The 17,228-nt window shown below is 35.1% G+C and overlaps 1 protein-coding gene across 1 annotated transcript in view; it reads right to left on the reverse strand.

Moving 5' to 3' along the window:
• Positions 1 to 10,008, reverse strand: part of LOC144356541 (receptor-type tyrosine-protein phosphatase mu-like) — a 108,634-nt gene extending 98,626 nt beyond the window's left edge. Inside the window, exon 1 of the mRNA XM_085503309.1 lies at positions 9,890 to 10,008. Within this exon, the coding sequence (XP_085359435.1) occupies positions 9,890 to 9,965 (76 nt within the window). The 5' untranslated portion in view covers positions 9,966 to 10,008. The remainder of the gene's footprint in view (positions 1 to 9,889) is intronic.
• Positions 10,009 to 17,228: the final 7,220 nt, after the last annotated feature.

Raw genomic sequence — 17,228 nt, forward strand, 5'->3', positions numbered from 1 at the left:
TTGGCTGAGATAGCTCCGCTGTTAGCAATGCACATTTCAATTAAAGAACAGAAGATATCATTAGAAAAAGAACAATATGTATAGTATCAAAGCAATCGGACTTACAGTTTTTAACAAGAAGTCGAAAATATCATTTACTACCAAAAATGACAAAAATATTCACAAAAATAAGAGAATTGAAGATATAATCATGAAATGAACAAATCTAAGAAAGGTCTACATGTAGTATCTATATATGTAATATCAAAGCAATTGAACTTTTGGTTTTTAACAAGAAGTCGAAAATATCACTTTTTACTAAAAATGACAAAAATATTCACCAAAATTAGAGAATTGCAGATATCATCATGAAATGAACAAATCTGAGAGAGGTCTACCCAAGGTACATATACACCAAGTATCAAAGCATTCAGGCTTGTAGTTTTCAAGAAGAAGTCGAAAAAGTAAAACATTGACACGGACGACGCCGGACAATCACTCATATGATAAGCTCCGCTCAAAAGTCGACAGCGGAGCTAAAAATAAATCAGCAACCCACAAAGAACAATAGCTTTGCTTGACATATGGCTGCAATCAACTGAAATATTGAGAAATGCATTTATCTGTGTGAAGGGAAGAGGGTTTAATTGTTACTTTAGTGTGAAATTATGTGTACCGTAAAATCTGTATTAGAAGCCGCATCCCTAATAGAAGTCGCACCCATTCTTTTTAAACAATTGGGAACCAAAAAATCATCATTTCTCATATGTGTAGATGCTCTAATAGAAGCCGCACCCCCTCTATTGGATTGTACCATTTTAATAGAAGCCGCGGTTTCTAATACAGATTTTACAGTACATGTATAACTTAATCAATTCTGGTAAATATTTGCCAGTAAACAAATGGTTGATTATTGTTTCAGCTACAATACTATGACAGAACCCCACACCCTCCCCGTGGCTTTCGTTGCATATGGAAGTTATTTTCACGAGTGATGCGGTGTATCCTGCGGTCGTACTTTCACAAGCGAAGCGAGTGAAAGTACAGCAGAATACACCGCATCTCGTCGACAGCGGTTGTCGCTTAGCTGCACGCTACACCTTCGTGTGTGATGTTGCTTGCTGGTCGTGGATTGACTGAGTCTTGATTACCGGTTAAAATGTTGCTCTTTTGGCGTTGGTAATTTTTATTTGGAACTGAGTAACGCCGCAACGTCGCCAGCAGAAACCTGGTATCTCGATGCTGATGGTTGCGGCTGCATAGTAATCCCTGATTTTACTGCTGGTGGATCTTCTGAGAGCCCTTCAAGGTTTATAAAACTCAGTTTCCAGGTGGTCAACACACATTAAGTTCTCCCAATCGTAGTATTCCATGTGATGTACACCTGACATGCCAAAAATGTTGTTGAACAATTTGAACTGGATAAAAATGGCAGACGAAAATGAGTTTACAAAATAAAAATAGTTCGGTAGCCAATGAAAATACCATGTTCATTATTGCATGGGTGATATGCAAATTAGTTTGGGCCAAAATAAGTGACTGCCTAAAAGTACCATTACTGTTGTTCAAATTTCATGTCACTCGACAAGTATATTCATGTACCCGGCCCAAGGGGAAAATATCGTACTTTTAAATATTGTTTATTCCGAAAAACTGTACTCCTGAAGGGACTACTTTGTTTGCTCTCAGACCTCATTTGCATATGGGTTGTGGAAATACCGATTTTGATTTCAGGGATGAATCAAAATAAACTGCAGTACATATGTAATAAAATAGATTATGTCACCAACAGATCAATACAAACAATGAAATACTGTAAAATGACTAATTTCGCTGATTCACCATTTCAGGCATATTAAGTCAGTTTTAAATTCACGGCTTTATCATTTAGATACTGTGGAATACTTTATTTTCGCTGGAATTAATTTTCGCTGAAAAGGCTTTTTGGGCGTTTTGTATGGAATTTATTTTCACTGATTTCTGATGAGTTTAATGTGAAATATAGGAAAAAAAGTATATTCGCTGGATTTTATTTTCACGGAATCATCCCTTCAGCGAAAATAGCGAAAATATATTCCAAGCGAAAATAAAGTATTCTACAGTAATGTATTTTATTCTAAATTTTACATATTCACTGAATTTTAATTTAGCGCATTTTCCAGTCAGTGAAGTAAGCAAAATTAAAACCCAGTGAATAATTAACCCTTTTACAGTACTCTAATAAAATTGCATTTAAGTGAAAAGTTTGTGAACAGTACGTGAATGTGAGAAATTCCAAGACATTTCGCAGTACTAAATTTGGCATAGTGGTACAGGGTATTAGTGTAACTGAAGTACATGTATTAAGGTTTTAATCTCATATAGGATTCAAAGGCAATGTCCTTGATGTCTAATGAGGTTGCTTTGGTGCCTAATGAAGTTGTCTTGATGCTAAATTAGGTTACTTTAGGGACCCTAGATTTTCCTATATGCCATATAGTCTATAGTCCATTTTGTCAATTTTGTCCTTGAAGATCAAGACCTTACATATGTATTGGCCAATACAACTACCAGTAAACCTTGTTAATCCTTATCCCAACACGTGTTGGTAGGTCCATGGCTACTTCAACTCTGGGAATCGAGGAGTCTGTGAGGAATCAGAGACTGTGATGCCCCTAGAATTGTTACCAGCTTTACTTGCAATATTTAATTTCATACCTAATACATGTACATTTTGTAACTGCAACAAACTTAATTTTCTGAATGTTCATCTTCACACAATTATCTTTTTTTTTCTCTCTTTTTATTTTCTATCACGACTCTATCTTCGATCCTCCCCATAACTCTTCTCTGAATCAATTTTCATCTGCCATTCGATATTGCAATCTATACTGCTTTGTTTGGACTTCCCTAAAATATCGTACATGTCTGCGCTTTTTGTTAGTTTAACTGGTTACAAAGTTGTTGTTTTTTTTCAAATTTTACACCATTCCTCTCAACTCCAATGAAAGACAGTATGATTTACAAATTATTAAACATAGCCAGCAATATTGTGGATGAATCAAAGGTCGTCTGCAGACTTTGCGAAAGTCAATGTGACAATCTACCTCACGAAAATGAGATCCGGGACCCCATGGAAATATTCACTGCTACAAAATTAGATATTTTTCTCAGATATTTTGAAAAAAATTCATCCCATGAAAAATAAAGAATTGTTATAAGCAAGACTAAAACAAAGACTTATTACAGTATTATTATAGGAGACAAAAATATGAAGTTAGCTTACTCAATGTCTTACCAGTACAGATACTGTAGAATACTTTATTTCCTCTTGGAATTTATTTTCGCTCAAGGGATGCTTCAGTGAAAATAAAATCCAGCGAATATACTCACATTCAACTCATCAAGAATCAGTGAAAATAAATTCCATACAAAACAACCAAAAATCGTTTTCAGCAAAAATTAATTCCAGCTAAAATAAAGTATTTCACTCTACATAGAGTACTGTAAAAGCATTTAATTTTCACTGACATTTAGTTTTGCTATTTTGAACAATTTCACTGGGTTTTACATGTACAAATGTAGGTTTACAAAATTGTCAGGGAAACAATCAGTTCTATTGCTATCAAACAGCCAACATGGTAGAAGGGCGGGCGCGGGATAGCAATCGCTGCCGACACTTGTCAGAACTGGGGTAGAAAACACTTTATAAAAAAAAGACTCAATGCAGGGAAAACAGGCCTTTCTAAAAATGAATTAACTGTAACAAGTATGAAGAAATTTAAAGACTTTTCAAAGATTTTTTTATTTTTTCTGTAATTGTAAAGTGTCATCCACTCTGTGGATGTCCTTGCTATTCCTTGTTCTGAGATAATTCTTAGCCTATTTCTATTTCAAGGGTAGTGAATTCAAGGAATCACCAATCACACAGAATTTGCGACTATATTCCCAATTTAGAAGTCTATTTGACCTGTAATTGCGACAATTAAAACCTGGAAATCTGAGATAAACGTCTTTGTTGTGTAATCTGCAAACTGGAAATGACATCACAGAAATTGTACAACTTTACGATATGTCACTTACATAAATTTTGGACCATCCCCGAAGTAGTAAACATTCTTTGAGAAATTTGTTTTTTCAACATGGCTGACAACATGTAAATACATGTCTTTTCAATATACTATAGAATACTTTATTTTCGCTGAAGGGATGATTCCGTGAAAATAAAATCCAGCGAATATACTTTTTTTCCTATATCAGTGAAAATAAATTCCATACAAAACGCCCAAAAAGCTGTTTCATCAAAAATTAATTCCATCGAAAATGAAGTATTCCACAGTATTATGTGTGTTTTTTTTTTGTTTTTTTTTTTTTGGGGGGGGGGGGGGGTAAAAGATTGTTGATGAACTGGAATTAATGTAAAATCAAAGAAAGCTTAGAAAGAACTCCCATGTGCTGAGAGTATTGGAGACACATTAAATATAATTCGAAATTACTTAGCTGAAAACTAATTATGCAAATCAGAAAATTAATATGACCAGATTTGAGTGTAAAACTAATGAGGTCTGCGCAATGTAACAGAAAATCTATGTCTCCAAGTTTAATTGAAATGTGATTAGAACCAAAAAATTATGAATTATTATGCTTATTAGGGAATTAATATGAACAGATTTTTACCCCAAACTAATTAGGTTTGTACATTGTCCTAGAGCATCTTTGTACTAAGTTTCATTGAAATGGAATAATTAGTACCGTGAAAACTCCAAAATTTCGACCCCTCTAAAAATTCGGTTGGCTATTTATTTGCCGGGTTTCGGTGTTTTATTTACCTCCAAATTTTCGACTCCACTAAAAATTGCTGACTCATTCTTATTCGAAAATTGCGACCAGTTTTAGTTTTCCCCCAAACGAAAAAAAAAAACGATGTGAGCGTTCAAACGGGACCTTCCTCGAAGGCATGAATCCGGGTTTCTGATTGACTGAGAGATTTTTATTTTATTGGTAACGAAAATATATTCTAAATAAACGAAGTTTCAAATAAAAACGAACACAAAAATCTCGGCATGCTGCGTTTCTGAATTGTTGATTATTACTGTACTCAGTAGTGATTATAATAATGTACACAAAATAAATTTGTTGAATGGTTATGAAATACAAATAAAAGTCAACTAAGTTTCATCGTAAGCGAATGATTCCGGTCTCGTATAAACGTTTGATGCTGTAGGATATCCGCCATGTTCTCTTAGGTCAAATAGGTCAAATCGCTAATTAACCAATCAAAAAGCTGGATAATGCCAACGTGTTCAAATTACCATAGCTTATTTAAATATGTTAATGTTATTGAACGCAATGCGAAGAGATTGATGTTGTAGTACGATATTTTGGCTTTGATTTTGATGATTTTTTTTTTAAATAAAAAAATTAGTTGTTTTTAAAAAATAAACTGGTCATCTGAAGAATAATTTAACATTGTTCACAGTGATAACAGCTCATTCTCGAAAGGAAGCTTACCCGCTCACGCTAGTCACGATAAAAATCATACACGTGTACTCTTGAATAGACAGACGTCAATGACTACGGTAAAACTTAGACTCTATTTTAGCCGGCAGGATTGATTGAAATGTCCGAAAAATGACGCCAAAATACACCTTAAAAGTCCCATTTTATTTTCTTAAATCCCATTTTATTTTTTAATCCAAGGGCGAATTTACGGCAGAATTTGGTCCCTCAAATAAGGGACACGTGAGCTTTGATTCTAACCGGATACATTGCACTGGGTCGGGGAGATAGTTTGCTAAACTTCCATGTATCTTTTGTCCAATGGGTACCTGTACTTCGAACATTCGCAAGTTTTCCTAGGTAGTGCGAGACAGCTTTGTCTTTTGACCTATTAGTTTTGTGCTGACCTCTTCTGCGCGTCTTGATGTTTTGTTTTGCTTGTCATAATACTCACTGATTGATGACTTTGTTTAGATTTTGAGTTACAACTCGGCCACGACTCTAAAAACATGTCACATTTCTAACGCCAATTATTTAAAACCGGTCGAAATTTTGGAGTTTTTACGGTACTTTAGATATCAGTGTGAAAGCTTAAAATTGGTTAATTATGCAAATTAGGTAATTAATATGTACAGATTGTAACCCACAATTATTCAGGTCTGTCTATTGTCCTACAGCATCCATGTACATTCATTGATATGTGATGTATAGTACCTGAGATATCAGTGTGAAATGTAATGCTAACTACTTATATCAAATGCTGAAAATTAATTAATTATGCAAATTAGGTAATTAATATGTACTGATATTACCATAAAAACTATCAGGTCTGTGCAGTGTCGTATGACATCTATGTACCAAGTTTCATTTGAAATGTGATGATTAGTACTTGAGATATCAGTGGAAAAACCGAAAATTGACTAATCATTATGCAAATTAGGTAATTAGTATCCACGGATTATTACCAAAAACTAATCAAAACCTAGCATTAGTTCAGAGCATCTATGTACCAAGTTTCATCAAAATCCAATGAGTGGTTGTTTAGATATCAGTGGAACAGTCATGGAACCACTAAAAAATAGCTAATTATCATGTAAATTAGGTAATTAATATGCACGGATTTTTACCAAAAATTAATCAAATCTGCGCATATGTTCAGAGCATCTATGTACCAAGTTTCATCAAAATCCAATGAGTGGTTCTTTAGATATCAGTGGAACAGTCATAGAACAGCTAAAAATTAGCTAATTATCATGCAAATTAGGTAATTAACGAGCATGGATTTTTACCAAAACCTAATCAAATCTGCGCATTGGCCCAGAGCATCTATGCACCAAGTTTCATCAAAAACCGATGTATGGTTCTTGAGATAGCAGTGGAACAGTCGGACACACATACACACATACACACACACATACACACATACACACATACACACATACACACATACACACATACAGACACACTAACTGCAAAGACTCCCATTTTGTGCTTCGCACATGGGAGTCAAAAAGCATTAAATGGAAATCATATAAACTGAGCCAGAATTATAACAAGTGTTGAAACAAACTAAGAACAACTCGACAAAATTATGATACAAGCAGACATTATTACAAAATATTCTTGAATGAAGGTGAAATTTTTCTCAAATTTCAAAGAATTTTCCCATTTTTGTTTTTCAGATCCTGGATGAGAAAATGCAACAAGCAATACTGGAAATGCATTAATTATACACTGAGTTTTGATTTCACTCGTACATGAAATTCACTAAATTAAATCCACATGAACATGTAAAACAACACTGGAGCTCATTGTTTTCCTGACAGGTTTGTGAACTTAAAACTCAAAAACAGTGAAATTAAATACCAGTAAAAATAAATGGTTGTACGGAAGGCATCATCATATTAAATATTTGCATATAATGTTTATTCGATTTAGACAAGTACAGTGAAATACTTTATTTTAGCTGGAATTAATTTTCACTGAAAAGACTTTTTCCCGTGTTTTGTCTGGAATTTATTTTTTTTACTGTTTTTTGGCAAGTTGTATGTAAAATATGGGAAAAAAGATATATTCGTTGGATTTCATTTTCACTGAATCATCCTTTCAGAGAAAATAGAGCAAAAATTAATTCCAAGTGAAAATAACGTATTTTACACAGTAAACTGTAATTACATGGTTAAAGATGCCTTGAATTGCAATATATTTGAAGTGTTGTTATGAAATTACTGTTTTAACAGTGAAATTAGTGAAAGTGACCTTGATGTTGAATTATTCACATACACCAAGCATCACAGGGACTCAAAGAAAACAAAAAAATAATACAGCCAATCTCAGAAGCAACACTCTCCTCCGTAAACATTACCAGATATATCTGATGAGTTCCGCTATCAGTTACATTGTCAAAGCTCAAACTTCAGGCAGTGTGAGGCGATTAACATATTGCACTACTGTTCATGCCACTATTTCTCCTGGAAATTTACTAAATTATAATATGTCAACTTTCTAAAATATTAGGAACATGAAAATTATAATATACGACTTTTTTGTCTCAGACCGGATCACCGAGAAAAAATTTTGAGACATGGAGATATAATTGTACCACAGAAACCAATACCAATTTTGACCATTTCTCATTTTAGACTCTTCTATTTTGAAAAATTGTTTGATGAGCCCTATTTTTGGTATCCTGATGGAATGAACCCATAATAACAAAAGTACAGTGAACATGACATATAATAAATTCAGTTTGAACTTCCCAAAGTAGTTTGCCTTGAGGCCCATCAGAAAAATACAGATTTGTTGTTGCCTTGATGTTCAAGCCTTGTAGCATCTCTAATTAAAGGGCATTGGTCATCGCGCAGGGCATGAGCGACATTTGTGTTGATAAACATTGATTATACCACAATCCCGTGCGCTCTTTTAATTGACGTTTTGACCTGGGCGTGTCTCACACTAATTACTGTCGGTGTCTTCTTCGATACCTAATTAAAGCTTGGTAACATCTCACTTTGTACTCTCTGGTCTGCACAACAGCTACCATGTTTGTTAATACAAGACCTATATCGCTCACGTGTGGTGCAACAACCACCACCCTTTAAATACAAAATTCAATTCTCTTGACAAATATCACTCAGTATTATAAACAGTCACATTGTCACCTTCAGATACTGTAGATACTTTATTTTTGCTTGAAATTTATTTTCGCTGAAGGAATGCTTCAGTGAAAATAAAATCCAGCGAATATACTTTTTTCCTATGTCTCACATTCAACTCATGAAAAATCAGTGAAAATAAATTCCATACAAAAACACCCAACAATCTTTTTTAGCGAAAATTAATTCCAGCTGAAATAAAGTATTCTACAGTACTCAATAAAACAAAGTAGTAATTTTAGAGGTAACTATACATTATTGACCAAAATTTCTCGGCCATACATTATTGAAGGATTATGACTAGCTGTATTATGTACATAAAAGCAGTGAACAGTTATATTGTTAAATTTTCAACCAGTGGGAAGCATTTGTTTTTTATGAAATAGGAGTATTGACGAATCAAGTGGTGTTCTATTTAAAAGCCAGAGAAAAGGTCTCACAGTCAATCACGGTGACTGTAGCAAGGGTTCTACCATTATGTTTATGACTTGAAGATTACGTAACCAATGTTGAACTAGAAGGAAATTTTAAAAACACATAAAAGGGGTTAGGAGTAGCCACTGTATGTCAGGGAAAGGAAACATGAAAAAATATTAAAAAAAAAAAAAACGATAGACTTTTTCAATATACTGTATGTTTGATGGTTTTATAATCACAAAGGAATGTGAATTTGATGTGTAAAACATGAGATAATTTCACAGTGGCAGTCTCATTTAATACTTGCCCGAACCTTGACCTAACTACAGACACCATCCATCCTCAATGATCTCCTGGATCCTCGCACTATGGTGCGAAACGCGATTAAACTGAAATCGTGTGCAAGTGCATTTATAAATTACAAAAATCACATGAACATTTGCCCATAGAACAAACTCCGATACAAGAGAAAATAACGACTAACTGTGACCAAGTTCCTTCCGGAATTTCTACTCACTCAGACCCAGCGTTAGTAAGCCAATGTGTGTGGCCAAGTGCGATCCAACATGGAGGGAGGACAGCCGCTGTTTTACTTTAAGAATGCCATCCACCCACAATAGGTCTAACGATCACGTAGCTGACATAACGACTACTAACAAATGAACCCAGACAAACGAAGAAAACATAAATCGCGCAGTCCACACAGAACACAGAGGGTACAACGATTAATAAACGTTAGCGTTATCGTCCTATCCGCTTCCCGACCAAATACCCGGCAGATGAGCCGACAATCGCATTACAGCGTTAAACTTACAGTCATTGTGTGCACACAAACAGTTTGAGACAAATCAGGTACTCACCTCGGTGCTGTAGAAACAAAAAACAGAGTAAAAACGTTATGAAATCCAACAAGCAAGTTCTCCGGACCGCCGCCATTGTGAATGTTGTGAATCAAGTTTCAGTGAAGAACGATTGAATACCACAGGAAAACCGGAAATTGATTGGACATGTGATTGGATCGCTACCTTATGCATATTCATGACAACGATATAGAATGACGTCATTGTTTAGAGACATTGGATACTTTACATGAATATACATTACGTAATTTAATACGATTACAATATTGTTATAATAATATTATTATGTGTATATAAATAAATAAATCACAATAAGTATTCAACTGTATACATTATTATTTTAATAAATTTGAAGACTGACAACTTAGATTTGACATAATTCCCATGGATCTTTGACATTCCCGGGTAAAGCGCCCTCTATTAGGTATTGTAATAATTGCGGTAAATGACTGGGTAAACGAGTGAAAAGTGGTTATAATCCTCGTACAACCCTGCCAGAAAAAACAGCTGTGATAATTCTCCGTTGAATTTTCATAAGCACGCCCCATAAGAAGCCAGTAAAATAATATAAGTATTTTACATTTATCAGGATTGTTTTCTGTTAATAGTTCTGACGTCATTTTAAGAGGAAATACGAGGAATATCTGAACATGTCAAAACAATCCGACAATCGTTGCTACAGCTATTTATATTGACTTCCAAAAAATAATGAAATATTAGTATTTGAAAAATATCACGTGATGGTAAATGGGCACGTAGTAGCTGAATTAATTATATATACTAAAATTAGAATGGTGGTAAAATCTACTGAAACTGGTGTATCAAAATGTTGTTAAAAGATATGCAAGAACTATATTGGAAACTTTATTTTATACAGTTTAAAGGCGGTGTTCGTCGCGGAATACATGCGCGAGACATGGGTCTCACACAGGTCTCATGCCACTAATCAACCAATGCTGCTCGTAGCAATTTAAATGCCTTGTGAGAACCAATGACATTTTTTAAATATTTTTTTTCTCAGGTGCTTCCTGTATGAGGGCGAGTTTGAGCTGGTCAACATGTTAGTTTTTTTTTTCATGTGGTTGATTACTGGCATGTTGATTTCCTATTTTGAGCCATGTTTTCAACTTTGTTCACCATTTTCATCATGATATAGCAATCTCATAACATAATCATATGTTAACATTGTCGTCTATGGAGTTTCAGTTAGTGGTATGAGCCCTGAAGTTTGCCTAGGACCACCTGAGGTTGTTGTTTTGACCATAATTATGGCTCTATTCACTGGAATTTAGTCATTTTTGGCAGGTCTCATCTTACATAACCAAAGTTTACTTTGACCTAATTATTATAAGTTTTGACCTCTCTCGACTTTGCATAGATCTGATAATTATGAGGTTGAGTGTTAAATCACACATGAGATCAGCTCCATTTATTTGGCAGGTGTAGTGCAAAGTAACTGGGAATCTATTTTTATTTTACCACTTGCTTTGTATTCAACTATTTAGACACAATGGAGTAATTTTTTATCCAGAAATGTCATATTTTGCTATGCGTTTGACCCATTGCTGTCAAACTCTTATATCTTTGTTGAAGATTTTGAAAATTTGTAATTCGGCATATTTGTTGCCCTAATTTTATTAATTTGATCTGTAAATATAAATGTTTTTTATAAAACTGGTCCAAAAATGTCATTCATTCATCAATGAATTATTCATGTCACTAATTTCAATGGCTCTAGGAATTCTGAGAAAAATGCTTAACCCCATTTTATGGTTTTTTTGTCTTATTTTCACATTATGGCAGACAATTTTTAGTGCGGTCATTACTAATGTACCCTATTCAAAGTTTATTGAGGTCAAAATCCCAAATATTCAAATAAATTTTCAAAATTGTGTTGCGTATCTTGCCACTGACAAGAGATTTGCCAGTATATTAGCCAAGTATTACATCTCTTTCAATTTCACAATTATTGCTCTTTTCTCAGAATTTGTGTGAATAGTTTGCTAACTAATCCCATTTTGAGTTTATTATTGAACAGTGCTTGTACCCCTCCCCCAATTAATCAGAAATGCTGTTGATTTGAATCTAATTTGATCAGGGATGTGTAATATGGGTATTTTATATCTAGACCCTTCACACTTATCTCAACCCTAACGAGCGTAAAGTTCAAGGCGCGTAAAACAAAGGGACTGTCGATCAAAGGAACAGGAAACAAATAAACGATATGAAGAAACTGCATGTTATTATGGAAAAAAAGGTTACATGTACTCGCGCGTTAAAACAAGTATTCAGGCCTTTTATAGCCTTGGTAGGATCAGCCACCGTAACAAATTTTAGCGGCTTTGTGCTGATTGGTTCATAGTACTATCAGCTATGATTGGCTAATAAGAGAATATCATTTGAAATGGCGTCTACTATCGTTATTTGTGCTAGTTCTCTTCGAGTTGAACATGTAATAAAGACGATCTAAACACAATAACAATGTAAGAAAGCACTGAAACACAATTGAATAATATTGAAACAATAATACAAACGAATATCACAGTAATAATTAGGGAAATAATAGTGGATTATTCTCCCTCTCATCGACAGGTATATCCACTGAAGGTTGCCCGTCACAGGTCTCCGGCCTCCGGCCTAAATGCAGATATCTATATGCAGTATCTATAACAAGACACTTCGCGATGAGCGTCTTTTGTAGTCAGTAATATTTACGAAAATTTGTGTTCACTATTGGCGATCCGCTCCGCTACGATTGCCCTTAAAACTTATCACTTTTGTGTGTGATTGCCAGTTATTTCACGTATTAATTCTTCTGTGATTTTTTTGCCTTAGCCAATTTCCCTCAAACTTGGCAGACAAGAGATCACCGGCGCCACCATTGATACACTGTATCAACGTAATCCCAAAGCAACTTTGAACTATGAATGAACTGTAAATGCTGCGTTCAATCTAGAAAATACTATCACAAAACAGTTAGAAATAATAAATTTAACAGCAGAATACGTCCTAGCAATAAAATAACGTGATTTCTAAAGACTGAATGTTTTTTTGCGAACTCCGTATACGGGGCCCGGTTTTAGTTATAAACCGACGTTAGCTTCACGTTCATGTCCTACCATGGCAACAGCCGAAAACATGTTGCTTGTTTTTTTAGGGGAGCGGATCTCCAACCAGCCTACCGGCTTGTTTTATAAACTGGCTTGGCAATTCCCACCACCAATTAGACAATGTCACAGCATTTCGGCTACTTTTCCAGACAAATCCAAAATCACTCGATAATTTTATTTACTTTACATTTGATTAGATTTTAGGTTTTGTTAATTTTAATGCATACATGTACACTTACAAAACTACCACAAAAATAAGAGAATTTAGTATATAGACTTGACAAAAAAGCATTATTTTTTCTTGTCTTAATATTGCATTTTTTTCTATCTGTGTAACTTCATGTGGAAATCCTGATGAGATTTAAATTTCAGTTCACAACTAACGGTTTTGCAATATTAGAGACTATGAACTTGAGGCTGCAAATTAATAAATATTATATTCTTTGGCATTTATTTTGTATTTACATTTTCAATGAGTTCCACAGTATCTTTTTCTTACTGATGTGACTGTGTAGTGTTTTTGTTTTGTCGATTGTTTATTTTGTGTTCTTGGAATTTTCTACAAAAATCAACAACGGTTAAATAGGTATGTTATTTCCATTTTACAGTATATCGTAGACAGTACTTGTATACTTTGTTATCCAGCATAAATATCGAATTGTTCGGAAGCATGAGATTGTAATGTTCATTTCGTTCATAATTATGTTGTACGATGACGCTTTCTCCGGGGCCTTCAGAGTCCCATGTTGACTATGTCCTGGCCCGTTTACTTACTTGTTGTCAGAGTGGTATATACAAAATACGACCAAGTAAACGTCAGAATGCTAAAAAAAACCAGAAGCCTAAAATCAGTTGCCCATGCCAAGAGAGCCACAGAACCAAAATAAGCTGTCAGCCGTCGCCGTCCACAGCAGCGATATGATTTTACACATCGAAATTGAGAATCGCAGGTGTAGACATATTGCATAGAAATGAACACTAAAATACATCTATCCCGGCCAGCAATCGAATCATCAATCTTCATGAGTGACGTAACTGGCCTTTCCATCTATTTGCTTCTATTCCCACTATCATAACACGCTCAAGTGAATGTTGTCAAATTCGCGAGTGTGCGTATTTTCGTACAGTGGCGTAAACATTGCTACAATCAAAGACGCGCGGATAAGGAAGTCCATTCTGGGCTAGTACCATTGTCAAATTCTGGGGAGTAGAGGACTATTTATATGGGAGACGTTACAATAAGGAACTATTAAAATTGTTCGATTTGCATATCAAAATCCTTTATTGGAACAGAGCATGTTCTATACTCATCAAAAAACAAAGTTATAATGTTTTTTAGATACACAACAGACTCGAAACAATAGAAACCGTCCGATCCGAGCGACTTGCGTTCTTGATAATCGAGTCTTGCGTTTCTGAACCAAAACGACCGATTGAGGCCAAAAACGACCGATTTTCACCCAATCTTCTATGAATTGTTCATAATATAGCTAATACAGTCCAGCGGTTAGATAGGGCATTTATTAGAGACGCCCGGAGAATCAAAATTTGGGACGTGAATTGCTCCGGCGACGAAAAATCGGCGAAAATATCCGAAGGGGTGAGGGACTGCATTTCAAAAACATATTTTATATACTAGTATAGGTTATATATAGTGCTAAAACTTTAATAGTCATAATTCTATAATTCATAATCATGCCAAATGTTGGTATGTACTTGTATGTGGTGAATGATGACATTATACTTTACAGTACTGCATCTAATAATCAGGCTTATATGCATTGCCTACCATCTAATTTGGTGTTATGCTGAGTGTGTATGTTGCCAATTCTACAACTAATTGTCTTGGTAAAGGGCGCCACCAAGTGGTAAATTTGGATAAATAACTCCCAGGGTTTAAATTTGGGGGATTTTTTTGCATGGGAAATTACTCGTCTAAGCAGTGGCCCTTCGCATATGGGGTAAGCAGTGGTCCTTCGCATATGTGGGAAGCAGTGGTCCTTCGCATATGGGGCAAGCAGTGGCCCTTCGCGTATGGGGCAAGCAGTGGCCCTTCGCATATGGGGCAAGCAGTGGTCCTTCGCATATGCCCTCATATGGGGCAAGCAATGGTCCTTCGCATATGTGGGAAGCAGTGGTCCTTCGCATATGTGGGAAGCAGTGGTCCTTCGCATATGTGGCAAGCAGTGGCCCTTCGCATATGTGGCAAGCAGTGGCCCTTCGCATATGGGGCAAGCAGTGGCCCTTCACATACGGGGCAATTCCTCTGATCAGCTTCGTTGTTTTAGAATTACCTATTGTACGCTATTGATCGTTTTATCGATCAGGTCTCAGTTCAGTTACAATACAACATTTTGTTACAATATATAAACTGGTCTATGGCCACGTTACTGTGTGCATGATATTTGGAAGAAATCTTAGCTATGCTATGAAAACTATAGATATAATTATCCTGTCACATATCACAAAGCTTTATTATATTTATTGGATGTACATAACAGCGTGCGATTATGTTTTACATTGAAACCAAATACACGATAATATGATACTTGTATAGTAGTTGTAATATGTTGTGTATATTACGTATAAATTGTACTGTATCACTGTTTATTGATGTATGGTGCATGGAACGTTGTAATAAACGCTATGGAAACACGGTATAAGTGTATCGTACTGCTAGTGGTAGCAACGGTCGAGTTACATTTTACACTCAGCATCAGTACCATAAAACCTCGAACTATGATGTAACACTGTCGCATAATTTGGTTCGCTGTAGAAGACGAAATAATAAATATGAAAACGGCACATTTTGTTTGTCTTCGGAACGTTGTCACAGCGCCCGGTTTCAGCTTCGATCGAGCGTGCAGATGTGCGGAATCTACTAATTAAAAGCGGCTCTGAGTTTAGGCTGTCAATATCTACACAGCGTTGTTTGAAAACGTTAAAAAAACACGTACACATTATCCACATCTTGTTGCAATCACACTTCTCCAAACCCATAATATTGCAATAATAATATAACCTTTGAATCTATATAGCATATTGAAATTCGTAGCTTTTGTAGTAAGTTCGTCTTCGTTTGTCTTTATTCAAAAGTTTTAACCAATTTGATATAGTACGACAGTATTTATAATCACAGCGTAAGACCCCCCCCCAGCTATATAGTAAAATATGGATAATTTTGCAGACAAAAATTGTAAGGGATGTTGGGACTGGAACTACTATGCCAAATATTCGTAGACAACATTTTAAACTAAACAGTCAACGACCCAACCAAGAAAATTCACCAAGGTACGTTGTGATGAAGTTGCAGACACTAATTCTTTATAATAGTGTGATAGTTCTGTTGTTGTCAACTATAGGTCCGATAAACATACACAACACGATAATTCAGTCTAATGGTCGTTAATAGCCGAAGCCACCGCCACAAGCTCGAACTTTATTAAACTCTCGGCAAAAGCATATAACGTATAATAAACATTCTAGAATATTCTGACATTGAAATATGTTCTCAGAAGTGCATGTATGATCGAGCGTTTGAACAAACAGCACATTTGATTAAAATAGCCTGCCGAGGCAGAATTCAAACAAAGAGAAACGCTGAACATCTGCATGTGACTGACTGACTGATTTTGCAAAGAACCTTGATGAATTTAATACCAGCAACGTGACATGAAAATACAGTGAGTAACATAAATGCAGGAAAATTTAAACTCTGAGACGTAATTAAAATAATAAGAATTGAAAGATTTGTGAAAAATGTTTACCATGATTACTGTGTGCGCTGCTAAACAGTGCAGATATGTGAAAAAGTAAATCACACACTTGTTATAGTACTTTATATAGCCAACCTGCATTATGGAACACATGAGCACCGGATTAACTTAATAATATATTTGACTAGAATTCAGCAGCGGTATGCAAAAGATTGTAAATAAACTATATCGCGTAAGTACTGACACACCAACGTGAAGACAAAAATACAATTTAGTTTATATTTTATCTCGTTGATACAATGAAAAATAAATATATGAAACAATGACATTTTACAAGGAAGGAAAGGATCACAAACTAGAAGACTCAATCAAAGCCTTTGATAAAAAATGTAACTCGAAAAAATGAAAGTATTGAGCGTTACAAATTGTTTACTCGAAACCATGTTCTAACAAATACACCAATTTCTATCATGCTCCGTGCTGACACGTCTTGCACGGATAATGTAAACGGTT

This window comes from Saccoglossus kowalevskii, chromosome 9, assembly GCF_978046115.1.
Source record: "Saccoglossus kowalevskii chromosome 9, keSacKowa6.1, whole genome shotgun sequence".
NCBI classification, from domain to species: domain Eukaryota; kingdom Metazoa; phylum Hemichordata; class Enteropneusta; family Harrimaniidae; genus Saccoglossus; species Saccoglossus kowalevskii.